At 37.4% G+C, this 18451-nt stretch overlaps 1 protein-coding gene across 4 annotated transcripts in view; it reads right to left on the bottom strand.

Moving 5' to 3' along the window:
* The window catches only part of enox2 (ecto-NOX disulfide-thiol exchanger 2), a gene marked incomplete in the record, with an annotated part of 191191 nt that overhangs the window by 99479 nt on the left and 73261 nt on the right, over positions 1 to 18451 (bottom strand). For all 4 annotated transcript variants that reach the window (XM_014003713.1, XM_014003739.1, XM_014003722.1 and 1 more), the window contains 1 exon segment: positions 4202 to 4348. In XM_014003713.1, coding sequence (XP_013859167.1) covers positions 4202 to 4348 — 147 coding nt within the window.

Raw genomic sequence — 18451 nt, 5'->3', positions numbered from 1 at the left:
TTTTCATGTCAACCATATTTATTAACCTAAAGTGTGTAATTATTAAGTAACTGAAAAATAATTTAACAAATAATTGGCCACAGAAATAAAAAAGTTAATGTCTGTTTTTTTTACTTTCATTAATATAACGAACAGCTGTGGTTCAGTAGAACATTAAATTMTTTTTGAAAGGTGTTTAAAATTATTTACTAAGAAAAAACAATTCTTTATGTGTAAAACCAAATCTCACATAATAAAATTACCTTTTGTAAAATAAGAATTCCGTGAGATTCCACGTTTTACACCGAATTCCATTTTGTTTGGTCAATTCTGCGATTCCGTCCGCGTTTTCCGCATCGTGGAAATTATAGGGCCCTACAGCAGGCTGTTTATTATCCGTTACTGGGCCTGATGCAACAATGMATGTTTGCAACAATGATAAATTTAGCTGGATGATAAGCTGTCTCAAAAAATATTGTAATAATATTGTTAATTGATAATAATGTTATGATAATATTGTTTGTAGACTAATAATGATAATGATGCACAATTTATTCTTCATGTGTCTTCCACTGGCTTCAGAAAATAACTGCAGTCACCCCCACACTCCTTACAAAGTTTACGGAAGTTTACAAAATTTACGTAGTGTAAAAAGAAAAAACAACTTCGCGAACACAAGGGTCGGCCTGGTGCCCTGAGGTGTCTGTGCTGAAGAAGCTGTCAACAAACAGAAAATGCTCCTCATGCTAAATGACTGTTSATGGGGCTCACATACTAGAGGTTATGAAACCATACACCTGGCAAATRCCTGACGTGAGAGTTCACTCCTCCCTACGCTAAGGAGTGGAAAAGAAGGAGACACAATGTAAACAAACAAGCAAGCAAATGAAAATTATCAACCTCATTTTAATTTATTGTGTGATTATTTGATTTAGGGATGCACCAATATGAAAATTGATATCCAATAATTACGAATATTACACAAACACACAAATTATTCATATATATAGTATATACACTGCCTGGTCAAAAAAAAGTTGCTACCAAAAAAAGGTCACACTCTAATATTTTGTTGGATTATTTTGTTCAGCTTTGATTACAGCACGCATTCGCTGTGACATTGTTTGGATAAGCTTCTGCAGTATCACAAGATTTATTTCCATCCAGTGTTGAATTAATTTTTCACCAAGATCTTGCATTGATGATGGCGCAAAGCTTTCTCCAGCACATCCCAAAGACTCTCAATGGGCTTAAGATCTGGTCTCTGTGGAGGCCAATCCATGTGTGAAAATAACGTCCCTGAACCACTCCTTCACAATTCAAGCCTGATAAATCCTGGCATTGTCATGTTGGAATATGRCCGTGCCATCAGGGAAGAAAAAAAATCCATTGATGGAATAACCTGGCCATTCAGTATATTCAGAAAGTTAGCTGACCTTATTCTTTGAGCACATACTTTAGCTGAACATAGACCTGACCAACTGCAGCAATCCCAGATCATAGTACTTAGTTAAAACCAGGTGGTGACATTTTTTTTTTTGGCCAGGCAGTGTATGCAAAAACACCTGGGTGTCTTTTCTCAACAACATAAAAAAAAACCACCACTGAAATGGCTCTATACTTCAGTTTTACCTGGCTGTGCAGCATCGCTATCACTATCATGATCATACAGAAACTGTTCGACCAACCATCTCCCCTCCCGAAACAGAAACACAAAGTTAAAAGGTGGTAAATCTATACTGGATGTTAATATCAGCCCAATTTTACTTATCAGACCGATACCGATATGCTAAAAAATGACCAACATCGGCCAATACCACTGTTAATGCTGCTATATCGTGCATCCCTAAATTGAATTGTTGCTTATCACAACAGGTCTATCTTTTACTTTAACCAATAAAAGGAAGAAAATGCACCTGTATAATAAAAAAGTATTGTTTCAAACGTAGCACACATGTAGTGAGTTCTCAAGTGCAGCAGCGATTTTAAAGAAAGGAGAAGGAAAAAAAATGTCCATTACAATCCCTTAATGACACTTTGTCAATGTGGTTGTTAATGAGTCGGTGCTTTATCGAGGTGATGAAGGACCTGACTAAGACTGAAGACAGAAGGCAGACAGAATCCGACATTATGGGGCAATAAGTCCTCAGCTCCATTTGCTTTAGACCTCTACTAACCCAGCTATTCATCACAGGGTTCAAGCACGTAGCAATAAGTGAAGGCAGACTATTGGGTCATGGGAGGTCAAGTCAAACAAAATTTGTAATTAAAGCCGTTATCAGCACAGCGGCGATAACAGGTCACATGTTTGCAACAAAAAGCGTGGCTACAGACACATAACGCCTCTGCTCTTAAACTGGTGTGTGCCAGGGCTCTGGTGATATTTTTATAATCTATTTACAGTTACAACTCTATGATTGTTGAGAGCAAATAAATAAATAAATAAATAAATAAATAAATAAATAAATAAATTAAACACAAAAACAAAACAATCCGTGGAAGTAAAATAAAGCACAAATTTAACAACAGAGTTAAGCTTTCTAAGTGAAAAAAAAAATAAGCAACACATGTTTCATGCTGTAGTTGTACATAAACTATAAGCAGCACAAATCTTAACCAAGAAAGTCTTTGCCACGGGCACATTCCAACACCAATTAACCTCTTCATTAACTATAGAAACAGCTTTATGTCTCTTGTTTAACAAAGGCCAAAGTAAGATATAATTATTCTCTTTAAGACAAAACATATTTATTTACTCTGACAGCAACCACTGAATAATAATGAAACATCTGATTAAAATTATGCTTGGATAACACATTATACTGTCTACAGTTTGACAGAACTTTGGAAGGAGACCAAAAGAATAACAAAACTATACAGCAACACTTGAAAAATAAAAGAAGGCATCAAAAAGTTGCCACTTTATGACAAACAGCAATGCTTTTTGTAGTTAATATTGATGTTCTCTCTGCCTCCTTTTAACGTTTAAGAAGATAAATTACACTAAACGTTCATCGTTTTTTGTTTTGATTCATCCCTCCTCTTAGAAACACACAATATAAAAGAGCAGCAGCAAGAATTTTCTAGTTTTGCCACAACAATGGCAGGAAAAATCTTGCGCTCATTGAACTGACAGTGATTTCGTGCTACAGATATACACAGCAAGCTGTCAGGGCTGCCTTCAATCAGAAAAACAGAAAAAAGCATTGCTCATTTCTAAACGATTGTGCTAAAATGGATGCGTAATTCGCCACATGCAAACTGATCCTTCCCTTCACAAAATCTATTTAAAAGCCAAGTTACTGCCTATAATCTTTATTGGTCGAAACTGTGTGTATCAATACAGAGAATGTTCTAGTGGGCAGTCTTTTGATGAAGGTCTGTGATAAACTGTCCAGCTTCAGTCAAACTTAGTGAAATAAATCAAAATTAAAGACATCAAGTTGTTAACTGATCCATGTAAAGATGTGAAGAAAAGATGAAAAGTTGTCTAAAGCTTGTTAATGTAGAGCATTAATCCAAGCCAATTATCATTGCCAGGGAAGCAGAGAACACAGAACAACACCTCTCTGACTAAAGGGCCTTCTTCCCTCCACTTACAAAAGCAATTAATTAGTCAGAACTTCTTTAATTCTTTAATTAGAAAGCCCTTTTTTAATTTGACGCATTACCAGGCGACCCAGCACTTACTCAAATTACTGTTCATTTATAGCACACGGACACATACATCTTCTCCCATGTGCCTCCCTTTCCCGATGACAAGACGCTGTTTGTGTGGGAGAAGAAAAGGCGTGTTGAAGCTGTGATTGGCAGACCCGCGTTGTCACAGTAACAGACATTCAAGCACACATACAGTCTCAATGAAGCGGTTTCCTGCTGGAGCTGCCCAGCCCCTAAACAGGGCAGACAACCAGAGCTTCAGGACATGGCAAGGTAATGGAAAACAACAAAGACTGAAATAAGCTAGTTTTTGTCCATACTGCCACCCAGTAATAGGATTAGGCCATAATTCCCACCAAAGTCATTGGTTATTGGTAGGAGGGAATAGCTTGGCATGAAATCTATCTGTTGTAACTACACTCTCTTGAGTGAGCATTCTCTAGTTGAGGTTTGAAACACTTGGATTTAGGATTGGACAAGGCTTTTGATAAAATCGTGACCAATTCAGTTCACTGCGCAACCCAGCAGCAATTGGACAAATCTTCGGAGAGATAGTCAGTACCTGGAGGGAGACTGGTTCTTTTCCTCTTCTTGCTATTGTCAGCAGTGTTTTCCAAGGGGGCACAATCGGTCACCAGAGAACCACTGGAACTGTTGAACTGGAGAGGGTCGTTGTTGGTTGCTGGATCAAAGGGCAGAGTGTTGAGTCCTGCAACACAGACCACACAGAATGCATCATTGGAAAAAAAAAATACAAGTACTAAGGCAACTAAGGTGAAAAACATTGAAAAAACTTTGTAAAAACCAAGAAAGACAAACTAACAAAATTTGTGGTAGATCATGTCACATGTTTAAAAGCACTGCAATAACCGCGAATACCAGAGATCGCCCATGTTGCTTTGAAAATATGCAATTTTACGTAATTGAGTATTCATACTGACTCAAAAAGACAACAAATATGGTGGTGAAGACAGAGGCATAAGTCCCCATTCGCAGAATATATGCCACAGGAACCAATCAGCAGGCAGGATTCAGTCTTGGACTTGCGGCAGCCAAAACCACGGGGCTTAAAGTTCTCCATCACCACAACGGATTTTCGTAACTTTGAATGTGGCCAGGATGGATTTCTGTCATCTGTAAGTGGGGGAACWCTGGTTGCTTTCTGTTGCGTTCTTGYTAAAGCCACCCAGTCTGCTCAAAACGGGATGCTACTTTYAACAAACCAAACAAACCCCAGAGCACTTTTATCCAATAAGAGCAGAGCCGGGCGGGTCCTCCTGAGTGAGTAAACCTCTCATCTCCTCCCTCACTTCACTCCTGGAACTTTGGTCTCTAAAACCTAACTTTATATTAAATATTTCTGCTCATAGCGCCATTATCCAACTTTGCACATATGACCAAGCTCCTCGTGCAAAGGCTGTGCGCTACATGCAACATTCAGTTTGTTGGTTCGTCATACTTATCCTACAGTATTTCACAAGTTATAAAGTATTCTGCCACATGGAAAATACTATAAGCACCAAGTATAAACACCTCCATCACTGGCGAGGATGCACGCACTCCATGCTACCCGGAGCGCAAACCAAGCCGAGACTGCTCCCACGGGAGTGCACATGCTGTGAGTCGGATTTGTTCACTGATGAACATAAACATTTACCCCCTCCTTGTCATCATCAGGAGAACAAAGTGTAAATTTAACACTATCAGAGTTAAAATTTAACACTTGTACAAATTTTATATGGGAACCACCACTTCTGTGTTAAATTATCACTTATAAAAGTGTTAAAATTATTAACACCAATTAAGAGTTAAAGTTATGTAAAACAGTAACTCTATAAGAGTTATAAAATTACACTTATAAAATTACACTAAGTTGGTGTTAAAACTACATTTGTGGTGTAAAACAGTAACACCAGAACAGTTTTGAAAGTACACTAGTTTAGTGTTAAAATTACTTTTCTGTGTTGTAAAACAGTAACTCTGTAAGAGTTATGAAATTACAATGATTTAGAGTTAAAATTACATACTCATGATGTATAGGAGACCATGTTTCAAATGTTTTTGTAGTTTATCATATCCATAGATGTCCTAGTAAGCAAGCAGGGTTTAACAGCATGKTTTTTTTTTCAAGAAAGAAAGATATCGTCAGATTATTGATGTTGGCAAATGGAAAAAAATATTGAGATATTTTTTCTGTTCATATCGCTCAGCCCTATCCACAAGCCCCTCTTTCACTCCTTTTCTGAGGTGTGTCTCAGATCAACTCGTTTTGAGGCTGTCTCCTTAAATGCAGACAAGGAGCTTCACACAAAATTTAAAAATGTCTTAAAACAAGAATTTCAAATATATTTGATCAATCATATGTTGCTGCTGCTGGTATGATTCCAACACTAAGAAAATCCAGTAAACTTGCATCTACAGGTACTATAATAATAATAATAATAACTAAAATATTGTGAATTGCCCCTGAGTGCCAATACCTGATGTGTTCAGATTTGTTTTAGTTTTTTTTTTTTCTTCTGCTCGGCACAAGAGAAAAGAAGCCCTAGTTTACAGAAGCTCAATCAGTGGTCTGAAGAACCCTTATCAGTTTGTATCGGACTCCAGCTGCACTCTAAACATCAACAACATGTTCATTACTGGACATTAAAGGCTGCTTTTCGTTCCGCAATTCGCATTTTTAAAAGACTCGCATGAATGATCAAATGCTCCCTGCTTTATCAAGACGCATGCAGCTGCAGTTTTATTTATATGACACATCAGAACAAATATGATCAAAATTCCTCTGCCAACTGTGTCTTTACTTTCCGTGCCTTCAATTAAGATTGATAAGAAGCTCAACAGTGACTGACAAATGAGATATGCAAAGGAAGAATAACACAGGAGATCAAATCTTGTTTGCAAAAGAGAGCAGACTACTTATTTATTTTCGAATATTCTCAAATAACCATATTCCTTTTAACGTATGTGCCTCTACAAAAATGAACAAAATGTGTTAAAGTTACATCTGTGATAAAAAAGACTTGTGAAATAAATTATTTAAATACATCAAATCTGCGGGCTGAAGATTTGTTTGATTTAAACATTGAGTCTATATTTGCTGCAGAGTTAATTTGAATAGATCTTCTGTCTGGGCTCAAACTCTTCTGTCGATCGCCACTGAAAATCCATCAGTCACACTTATTTAYAGATGACTGTCAATTCTCTGGAGTGAAATGAATCCATTACTTTGGCAATGTTAACTCTGTCAGCAATAAACACCTACAGTTTATAAAAAGAGATGCAGCCTTTCATTCACGCAGGGCATGAAGAGTTCCTGGGAAGAGAGGCACAGAGAAGCCATGGAAAGAGTGAAGCATTGTGAACAGCTGCAGGGAAATACCACTGTGCTTTCGAGGCTGTGGTCTAATTTCAGTTCACGAAGGGCAAAAAAAATGTGACTTTTACTCATAGTGGTGTGCATAGCTAACTATTTTCTTCTTGAGAAATAAACAGGGCAAATTAAATGTGGCACAAAGTTGACATGAATTTTAAAAAAAAGACTCGAGGCAGGCATTTGTTAAAGTCAAATATGCAACTTAAAAGAAGAGTTACACGTTCAGAAAAATCTTGTGTGACATTCAAGATCCCATCTGGCTCTTACAGAGGAAAGGTTCGTAAAAGTAAAGCTTGGACTCAAAGGAAATGAAACATTTTATCAGGCGTGTGTCTCTGAGTTTGAGCTCTGGACAGCTGTAATTTCTGTTGGTTTAAAAAGCAGAGAGTAAAAACAGAGCTCTGGACAAAAGCCTTTGAGTGTGTGTGCATGTGTGCTAGCGTAAACCTGCATATTAACCAAATCTTTGTTGGGTCATCGCCCCGTGTGTCTGCTGCTACTCGTATATCTGCTGGCTGACGAACGGGGTGTCTAAATTTCAACATCTGGCCAAAGGGAGGAGCGATGTCAATAAGTATCTCTCCTTGGGGGAGAAAGAAAATAAATACCAGGAGGCTGGGTGGAGACGGGAGGAACTGAATCAAAAGGCTGCAGAATAAATCAAGGCAATGAAACAAAGAAAGAAAGAGACAAACTTTAGAGCAAAACAATGCAATAAAAATTACAACCAATTCTGCCTAGTTTTTATGAAGGACGCATTAATAACAYGCAACGTTAATGTACAAAGATACACAGAATTAGAATACAGAGTGAATGTCAGTGGATAATTACTTCACCTTACCTTGGAGTACAATCAGAAATGTTACCACCAATGTCTAAAAAGAGTAAAGACCAATTTATAATGTTATTTTTGTCTTTTAACTACAAATAGCAGTTTATTAAAACAGCAATTTGGACTGCGACAAAAATATTTCATTTTTTATATTTAACTTTTTTTGTTCTCAAATAGAACAAAAAAACCCTAAAACTGACACATTCATGTAAACTATTAATACTAGTTATTATTAAAGTTAGAGGTGTCCAGGTACCAATTTTTCTCAAACCGAGTACGAGTATTTCAGTTTGGTACTTGCTGATACCAAGTACCAATAGAGTACTTACTGAGTTAGAACCTAAACATTACACCATAACTTTAAAAACATATTTTATTTAGAAGAAGGTGGCTCTCCTTCCTTATAGAGCCCCTTTGACTATCAGTTTAAATATACAGCATGACGTATAMCGGTGCAACGTTTTAAAATAAATAAAAACAAGAAATTAAATTTTCTTTCGTTTTCCAYAGGTTTCTTAAACATGAAACAGACAAACTTTTCACTTAAAGTATAAGCCGTAACACATTTAAATGAGTACACAATCTGGTATTTTGAACTTGTAAAAATGCTGGTATCGGTACACCACTAATTAAAATGTAATATGTAACTTTAAAGTCACACAAATCATGCCCCTTTTTAATGGCAGTGCAGAATAAGACATCGAAATGATATGCCGTGTCAGTTAGCATGGTTTCTAATGCACAGGTGGAGTCATGTTAGCGCCAACAATGAGTTATATAATGAGATCCATTAAATAATTGTGATATAATTAGTTTTAAATAATGCATTTATGCTACTGGAAGGTGCCGGGTTTGAACTTGCACTTTTTCAGTCAGAGAGCAGGACTTAAAAAGCATAACACTGAGCTGTAATAATTTTCAGCCCGACACATTTGTATAATTTTCCTGTAACGCTTCATGCAGTTCCTATCAGCTAATAAACCCATTGGTATGAATGAATAATGCAGAGCATAAGGAAGTGTGCAACAGCATAGCAGTGAGGAAGGGAATCAGTAGTGGGGGAAACCCTAAGAGCGGTGGACTATTAACCTAAGATAGAACTCAGAAACATATAGACTATGCCAACCACTGTGTTCATTCATCTGAGCAAAGCAAAGGACCAGACAGTGGCATGCTGCATTAACATAACATATTCTCAGCCACAGAAATAAATTAGCTTCTCTGACTTTTCCACTTCATTACTGAACCCACTCTGTCTATCAACAAACTGCCTTTCTGCTCCGCTGATTTGTATCATCCAACAGGCAAAGTGGTTGAGACACCCACCCGTCACAACAAAAGGTGAAGACCAACTTTTCATACTAAACAGAGACACMTGCACAAGTGGTTTGTATTGCATTTAGGACTACACGATGAGCCACAAGTTATAGATTATTCTGTCCTAAAACTAATCAAAGCTCCTGCAACCCAGGAACTGATTTTTCTTTGTTGCTGCAGTGAGAATTAATCAAAAATAAAATTAAAATGCCTGAATGCTTTTCAGATTTAGCAGGTTTTTTTTCCCTAGTTTGCAAATTGGAAAATATACCCCAGCAAATCAACAGAAACAATTCACAAACATCACTTCAGTTGTTGAAGGTGTTGAACTCAGTTTTTCATGAATCTGACACAATACATGTTGTGATAATTAAAATGTTCATTCATGATCCTCAAATTTAACTTAAGCAAGAGAAGTGAGAGTAGCAAAAATGCCAGTGCTAATTTAACACCCACAGTGTTAATTTCAACACCAACAAAGTGACTACCGTATATGTATCCACACGTGCTGGTATTAAAATAAAATTTGTGAAAGTGTTAAATTTTAACACCCATTTTTTTGTTAATTTAACACCAGTCAGTGTTTAATATTCAACAATACTGGGTGTCACATCAACATAAAAATAGTGTTAAAATATGGAGTTAAAAGTAACACCAGACAATGTTTATTATTCAAAAATATTGGGTGTCAGATTTACATTTCAATAGTCTTAAAATAGTGTTAAAAGTAACACTAGTGTATTATTATTTACAAAGAAAATTATGGTGTTAGAAAGGTTAACAGACACCACAAGCTGTCAATAGACCACAAATTTGATAGTGTAAATTTAACACTCAAAGTTAAAATCTAACTATTTGTATTGGTGCATTAACACTACTCAGTAGTTAGTAGAAAGGTACAATGGAGTCGCCCTTCACACACCAGGAAGTACTTCTCACTCATGGTGTCAATTTATGGCCAATAACACAAAGTTAAACTTGAACAACTTGATCAAACTGAACAAGGAAACTAACCAGAACAACAAATTTTTACTGTCATGAACTTATTTAATAGTCATAAACATGCAAACACATCATTTCTACAAGATTATCCAGCATTCCTTGCTGAGAAAATACTGGTCTGTGTGACATGAGTTGGAAGAGGGCGGGGCTTCTCAGAATGCTTTTTTTTCACCATTGCATGGTKTTAAATAGCAACACTGTTAAGTGTTACTTAAGAGTGGATGGAGCTTATTTAACACTATGTAGTGTTGATACAGCACTGAGGAAATCAACACTGTGAATTAACACCAATGTGTGTCTGTTTACTCAGAAAGGGTTAAAATAACACTAGGGGGTGTTAAATCAGCACCCAAAAGTTTAACACTGAAATTTTAACACTCCTGTTTTTACTGTGACTCTGGTACATAAATAATGCAATTTGTTCAGATTTTTTAATAATTGACATTTACTTTGTTTGTTTTTCTCTTTGGTCTACCCTCAGAGGATCTAAATCCAAAGGAAAAGTGCAATACCTCTTTTGCAATGTATAAAAAAATTGTCTAGTGTCCTACCTTCACTAAAATTTTATTTTTAAAAAATCTAACAAAAGAATGAAACAAACAAACAAAACTTATGCTTTAAATATCAGTCAAGAACTTGCACATCAAGGCCAATGTTTGAATTGTTTGGGGCCATTTTAGTTTTTTTTTTTCTTCAATTCACCTTGATAACTCTTAATAAATGCTGGGCTTAGTTGTGTACAGGTTTACGTACAGGTTTCAAAATTGGCTTTCAATAACTTTTACTGATAGTTATTGATGAAATAAAGTCTTAAGGTCTCAATGAAAAAGGAAATTCTGAACAAATCAGTCACTAAAGTGAAATAAGGTATCACTCTGGTTATAGCCTGAGGTATCCCGAAGGAAAAAAAAGAGCACACGTCTGTGCTGAGGTACGTTGGCATTAGCTCACACCTTCCTAAAAAAAAGGTAGCTGACTGAACTTATGAGTGCCCATAACAGATGAATAAACAAGGTGCTGAAAAAGCGCAGCTTAGCAGAGGGCGGCAAAGAATGCTAAGCAGTAACGGCATCCTCATGAGAGTATTAGCGAAGCTTTTTACTTCCAATGTATTTATAGCAAAGACAAAGAGTTGTTAAAATAACCGACACTTCAAACCAGTGGAGAATAGCTGGGATCGTTCTCTGAAAAGACATGCAGAGAAAACTCTCAACAAATGTAATTATTGGATCAAAGCATTCTTTTTAATTTCACACCATTATTATTGAAAAAAGGACTAAATTGTAACAGTTTGTTGTTTTTTGGAATTAGTGACTCACATTACAAATGACAAAATTAACCACGATCTTGTTGCAAACATACAGTGTCAGCAAGTGTCAAATTATTATTAAGTTTTGGATTTTAATAAAATATTTTAATTACGTCTTTTGCACTTAAATTAGCATTTATCCATGAACAACACAAGTCAAGCTTGTGTTTTGAACATTGAAGGCGATGTCTGTCAAGTGAATTCAGAATATTGGAAACACAACTGCATATAAATCACATGGAAGCAAAGTGCAGAACTCTGTCGCAATAAATATTCATCAACAACACAGCTACACAGAAAAATAAATCCCAGGAGTTAATCCATTAAGTCCCGAGGTACCATGTAAAAGTGAGAGCTGGTAAACCATGTAGTATGCTGTCTCACACCTCAAGACTTTWTAAACTTTGGYAGTCTTGGTTCTAATCAATTCACARAATACTGATCTGATGTTTTGGGKATAATATTAACAAAAACTTTGAGACACATTTGCAGACGCGTGAGTGACAATGCATTGAGACAAAACTAAGAATAGAAAAAAAAACTTTTCAGTTAACAGTTTTCATAAAGTGGTATTCCYTAATCAGAGGTAAGAATATCAAGAATATTCAACATTCTGCATTTTTAAGTAAATGTCAGAGACAACAATCAGGTTTAATGTCACAATAATTGAGTGGGAAAAATTATGTTCTTACAGTAGGGAGTCTGCTAAAGGTTAATCTATTCCCTAATGTTGTGCTGGCATTTTAAAAGGATGGTAGCAATAAAGTATCTCACTGTGCATTTACAAATTTATTACTTCTCTGCATGCTGTAACATCTACCAATACAGTGGCTTACAGAGCTGGAGCACTGTGGAGAATTACTAATTGCAAAGTGTTTTCATTGGGAAGGAAGGATGATGCATTTATCTGCTCTGCTCATTTGTTAATCAATACCTCCGGTCATAACATCTGCCATCCTTCAAACACCCAAGTTAACATGTTCTGGTGGCATAATAAAAGCATGACTATTCAATACGTTGGTGACAGCAAAAAAAAAAAAAAACCCTCCTAAGTCTCCCACAATCATTTCTCCGAGCCTGGGGGAATCAACTGAAGGTTAATTTATTTAAATCTCCCATCCACTCATCTCCATTCCATTAAACTCACTAAGAATCTTTGGTTTGCAGTCTAATCCTCTTTCTACTGTCAAAGGCCCATGCCCTTTCTGCCATACAGTGAGTGAACAACTGTGTGTCTGTAAGGCAACACAGCAGTTGATAAGGTCACGTTAGCTTACACATGCATGTCCTTTGAGAGCAATGCATAACATTAGACTAACAAGTCAACAAAGCACTTGTCGAAGGCAGTCAACTTAAAATGTAAGTTTCTCCCATAAGACCTACTGTTTTCTATTGTCCWCAAGGCCACAGAAAATCTAAGCTATGACCATCTGCTCTCCTTTTTGAAAGAGATGATACTCTGATGAATGTTGGGTTTGGTCAAATCAGGCTATCAGCAGTTAAAGAGTGCTACGGATAACTTGGGTATGTAGGCAAGTTTCTATCTCATTATTACAGCATAGCTTTCATTATGGATGGCATGGGTGTTTTCATGTTAATGACTTTGGAAATGCTCGCAGTTCCCTTAAATAGTTGCTGAAGCCATTTGCAGTCTGTCAGAAAAACATTCAGCCTATGCTGATGTGTTTTGTGCTCCAGACACCAGGCTAATGAGACATTCTCTGGCTCCAACGTATTTCAACAATGGCACTCAAAGGGAGCTTGTGTGTACGTGTCCGAGTGCCGGTACAAACTACTGTAAATGGGCCCTTATCAAAGCCCACTTGTCTCAACTTTGTAACTCTATTATTGGTAGGGTCTGACATATCAGTGATTACTTTAAACTTTAGTTTTTAGGACTTCAATAAAAAACACTCAGCCCTGTTTTCTACAAAAACAAGCTCTCAGGACCACTTGATAATCTGATCATACTGGCACTCAATTTCTAAAAGTCCTATGTACTATTTCAAAAAAAAGTTTTGTGTTACACTATGTATTTTCTTTAACGTATTTCTACAATCCTTTCCCTTTTTTAAAAAAGTCCTTCCTCTTTCTTAAAATCCAGTTTTTAACTCCCAACTTGATTGTGACCTGAAAATACATTAAGTCCTCATTCATTTCCTTATATCTAAACTAGCTCTGCTCCTTTTTCATCAATTATTAACGCTTCATGTTCTTTATCTCCGACTTGCAGTACAAATTTGGTGTTAACCCTAACAATGCACATCTTTCAATCTGTCTCATTCATTTTTTGTTCCAATTGTAAAATGTCCTTGAGTGTTTTGAATAGTGTACAGATTGTCCATAAATTAGACAGATTTTCCCTCATTTTGCAGGTATATGGACATACAGTATAGGACAATCTCATGTTTTGTTTTTCAAATCTCAGATTTTTTCTTCAAATTTGACGTCTCTGAGCCTGTAGAACGTAAAAAAAATAAATTCTTCATAAATTTTGTAAACTTCTATAGATTACGAAAGCCTCTGTGAAGATGGCCGCAATTACTTTCTGAAGCCTGAAGAAGGCACAAAGAATAATTTGCGTCAGCTTGGACAAAGGAGGTGGGTAGCGATTTTACAGCTTCAGTAGCTGCTCTTGTGTTGTTTTCGCAAACATCGCTCCCGGTTTGTCTCTAACTACATAATTTTCGCAAGCTTCCGTAAACTTCGTAAGCGGAGCTCTTTTCTGAAACCAGAGGAAGACACATAAAGAGTAAATTGTGCCGGCTTGGATAGAAGAAGTGGGTAGCAATTGTACAGCTGCAGTATCTGTGATTGTGTGTCGTTTTCACAAACTCTGCTACTGGTCTGTTCGGAACTTTTTTTTACCTACTTAAGTTGTGTGTGTGGGAGGGTGAGACGTCAGGCTTAAAGTGTTGACACCCTTCTACAAATTTCTAACTACCGGTAAATCCAGGATGAAGCCTTATTGTAAATGAAATTAATTGAAAATAAAAAAAATTAGGTTATCTCTTTAAATTAATTAGAACTGTTTTATTGGGAGGATGGAAATTTTATCAGTATTTAAATATTTAACATTAAAAACCAAAATTTTATACAGGACCATTTTGATTTTTTAAGTGTTTTATTATGTCTAAACCCTCTGGAGCCTAGACGTTAACCACTTTTTTTTCTTCCTGTCTGATTTAAAATCTCTGTTATCTCTGTTGCTCTATATTTAGTTTCAGACCACCAATGATTTATACTTGCAAAGGAATGGACTAAAGTAAACCACACCAAAAATTAATCTGGACTAGCTGTTATTGTGAAAACTAGTGTTTAAACCATAGTGATGTATTATGTTGCTCTGACTGTTGGTAAGTGTTATCCCTTTGTTTTTGAACTGCTCTTTATAAAATGAAAAAAAAAATACATTCTACCTTAAATAATAATTGGTCTCATTTGTTTCTTTGCTTAATTTGTAAGCATGTGTTAGTCACCACTAACATGCCTCTTCACAAATTCAATGTTTCAATAAGATTCAATGAATACTTGCAGTATAAAATGCAATTTAAAAAAATACATATTTTTCCATTAAGCTGTTTTAATTAAACTTTTCACAGGAAATGATCTTCYCTGATGATGTTAGTATCTAAAACAATCCATAAAAAGAACTGATTGTGACAGCCTGTGGTTAGAAAAGAAGACAACTTGATTAAATTAAAATGGAAAATTGGGCGCTGAAGCCAGGGGAAGTTGAAAATGGTTATCATTAGGCCACATCAACATTTCAAAAAAACTGTTTCGACTGCACTGGTGTCAAAACTTTATAAATTTCTTTGCAAAACATATTTAAGATTGGTTTTGAAAAGCACACCCACACCTTGTCAGTATGCTTCAGAACATCCCAGAGGCTGTACTTAGTTTCAAGGAGAGAAGATAAGAGGCATAATTCCCTTGTGTGTCAATTAATACTTGTAAAAAGTGTTTTTTCCTTGTTTGTGTTTGCCTTGTGAATGCTGCTTCCTCTCTCTTCCCCGAACTGAAATGAGAAATGAGCGTGACTGTATCTGTATCCAAATGCAACAGACACCCTGAGTGACAACTCAATTGAGATCTCTGTAGCTTTATAAGAAGCACCCACATTTTCTAAAGACAATTCGTAGCCTTTGATGCTATTTCGGGATGACGTTCCAATGCAGGTCTGGAGTGAAGGATAACCAGATGGCTATTTGTCATTCTCCAGAAGTCACAGATCTAAATTCTGGTCCAGCAAGCTGAAGTCGTCCCCTGTGAAGCCCAAATCTCATTACTATCTAGAACAAGAAAAGGGCACATTATGGTTTTACTTATGGATTACAATTACCGTATTTATTCATGTATAATACGATCTCGTGTACAATACGACCTCCCCCCTTTTTTGAGCTTGAAAAGCATAAAAATTTTTATCCTCAAACTACCTCCAATTTCATACAGACTTCAAGAATTTTCAGCCTTTGCAGTCTTTATACATATCAGTAAAATGATCATTGGACTGTTCATTTTATTTTAACAACATATGTACTAAAAAGGTATTTTGACAACAAATAAATATCAGCTGTAGCAGCATCATATGAATTCTGGCATTTTACACATAGTCCATCAGGATGCACCAACACAAAAGTCAGAGACTTCACATGAGATTCGGGCCATCTTCTGGGGCAAAAGCAGATTACTTCCTACTCGCGAGCGCCCCCTSTGGTGGRGAAAYGTTTTTTCAGGGATACAAACTTTTTCAGAACACCGGTAGACGGCAGCCATTACAGACGAGCACGTGTTTGTTGTTGTTCCAGGAGCGACTCGGTCACATACTAATGTCATTAGTTCATCATTACTAAAGGTGCAGGACTGCCCCCCCCCACACACACTTTTTTCACATCACGTTGCCTGCTTGGATCTGTTATTATCGCACTCTGAAGCAGTGTCACAGGTAAGCTCGCTTCAACTGCTTTTTACGTTGTGGTCTCATTTCTAGACTCAGGTATTTTGTGAATGAAGCTGATATTTCAGTTAAAATACATAAGTAAAAATATTTATCCGAGTATAGTACTACCCCCCCCCAACTTTATGGATGATTTTATGGATTAAATTTTACATATTATACTTGAATAAATATGGTATGTAGTGAAAGTTAACCCATTCTGTAATCTGCCATGATCTACAGTTTAAATTAGATATATTAAAATAAAAAGTCTTACGAAGAAAAACGTAAGGTTATGAATATAACCACGGTTCCTTGAAGGAATGGAACTAAGTACAACACACAGTTGTATCTGGGACATGCGCGCCCTCGCGCGCCTGGCTGAAGCCACCTCTAATCACGTCTTTAGACCGGTGACGTGGTGACGTTGAACGTCGGGTGACAGGCTCCGCCTTCACCCTATAAGTTCGGAGTCACCAGCGTCATTACTCAGTTAGATACCGCCCTTCACCGAGCCTTTGTGATGCGGGGCCAACAAGGTGTTGTACTTCGTTCCATTCCTTCAAGGAACMGTGGTTATATTCATAACCTTACGTTCCTTTTCAGTCATTTCACTCAGTACAACACACAGTTGTATATGGGACTTGTCAAAGCGCCCCGCAGAGCAGTATCAGACCTGAGTTAAGTAGTGTGCCTGAGTAAGTACTGTACTAATGCAGAGCTTTGGACCTGGCAGAAAGTACAGARTGAGCCACCGAAGGTGCTGTTACATCCAGGCTGTAAAATCGTGCAAATGTGTTTGGTGAGGCCCAGCTGGCCGCGGCACAAATGTCACTCACAGGTACCCCTTTAAAAAAGGCCCAAGATGTCGCTACACCCCTGGTGGAGTGAGCTTTAGCTCCAAGAGGGATTGGAAGGTTTTTGCTGTTGTATGCTAGCAAGATGGCCTCTACAATCCAGTRAGAGAGTCTTTGTCTAGAAAGAGCTTTACCTCTGTGTGGTTTATCAACAGCCACAAACAGCTGATCACATGACCTTACATCCTGTGTGCGGCTGATGTAAGTGTGTTGAGCAAGTAGGGCACAGAAGATGCAGCCTCTTTTGCTCCTCAGATGCAAAAGGGGGGATGGAAACTGGAAAGCTCTATAGACATAGAGCTGTAACTAGAAGGTACCTTAGGAAGATACGCAGAGTTAGGGTGCAAAACCAATTTAGAGTCATTAGTAGAAAACTGGATACAGGAGGGGTTCACTGACAGAGTGTGGAGGCCCCCTACCCATTTAGCTGTAGCTAAAGCCAGAAGCAAAGCAACTTTATATGAAAGAAACTTCAACTCTACAGACTGTAGAGACTCAAATGGAGGGTCGCAGAGAGCCTCAAGAATCACAGTGAGGTCCCAAGAGGGAATACTGGGTTTAATAGCAGGCCGTAGTTTACGAACCCCTTTTAGAAAACGCATGGCTAAAGGATGAGCACCAGGTGTGACTCCAACAAAACCTACATGGCAGGCAGAAATGGCTGCTAAGTAGACTTTAATTGTGGAGAAGGAGAGCCCTTTATCCAGTAGCTCCTGAAGAAATGTTAAAACATCTCCTATTGYGCACTGAAAAGGGTCCAGGTGCACGTTCTTACACCATCGCTCAAAAGCTTGTCACTTATAGGAATATAATCCTCTAGTGGATGAAGCTCTTGCGTTTTGGATAGTTGCTATTACTGCTGGAGAAAGGCCTTTGGCTAATAAGCTGGACCTTTCAGCAGGTAAGCATGCAGCTTCCATAGTTCTGGGTGTGGGTGAAAAACCTCCCCCTCTGCCTTAGAGAGGAGATCTCGTCTAACCGGAAGTTGCCAGGGCTGAGCTGCTAGCAAGCTGATTATCCCGGCGTACCAAGACTTCGCTGGCCAGCGGGGTGCCACAAGGATCAAAGACAGGCTCTGTCCGCGCACCCTCTCTGGTACAAGTGGTATCATTTCCACTGGGGGAAACGTACAGTTGTGGTCAAAAGTTTACATACACTTGTAAAAAAACATAATGTTATG

This window comes from Austrofundulus limnaeus, unplaced genomic scaffold (assembly GCF_001266775.1).
Source record: "Austrofundulus limnaeus strain Quisiro unplaced genomic scaffold, Austrofundulus_limnaeus-1.0 Scaffold1, whole genome shotgun sequence".
NCBI lineage: Eukaryota > Metazoa > Chordata > Actinopteri > Cyprinodontiformes > Rivulidae > Austrofundulus > Austrofundulus limnaeus.
The sequence above is the reverse complement of the archived record's forward strand: the minus strand, read 5'-3'. Positions and strand labels throughout refer to the sequence as shown.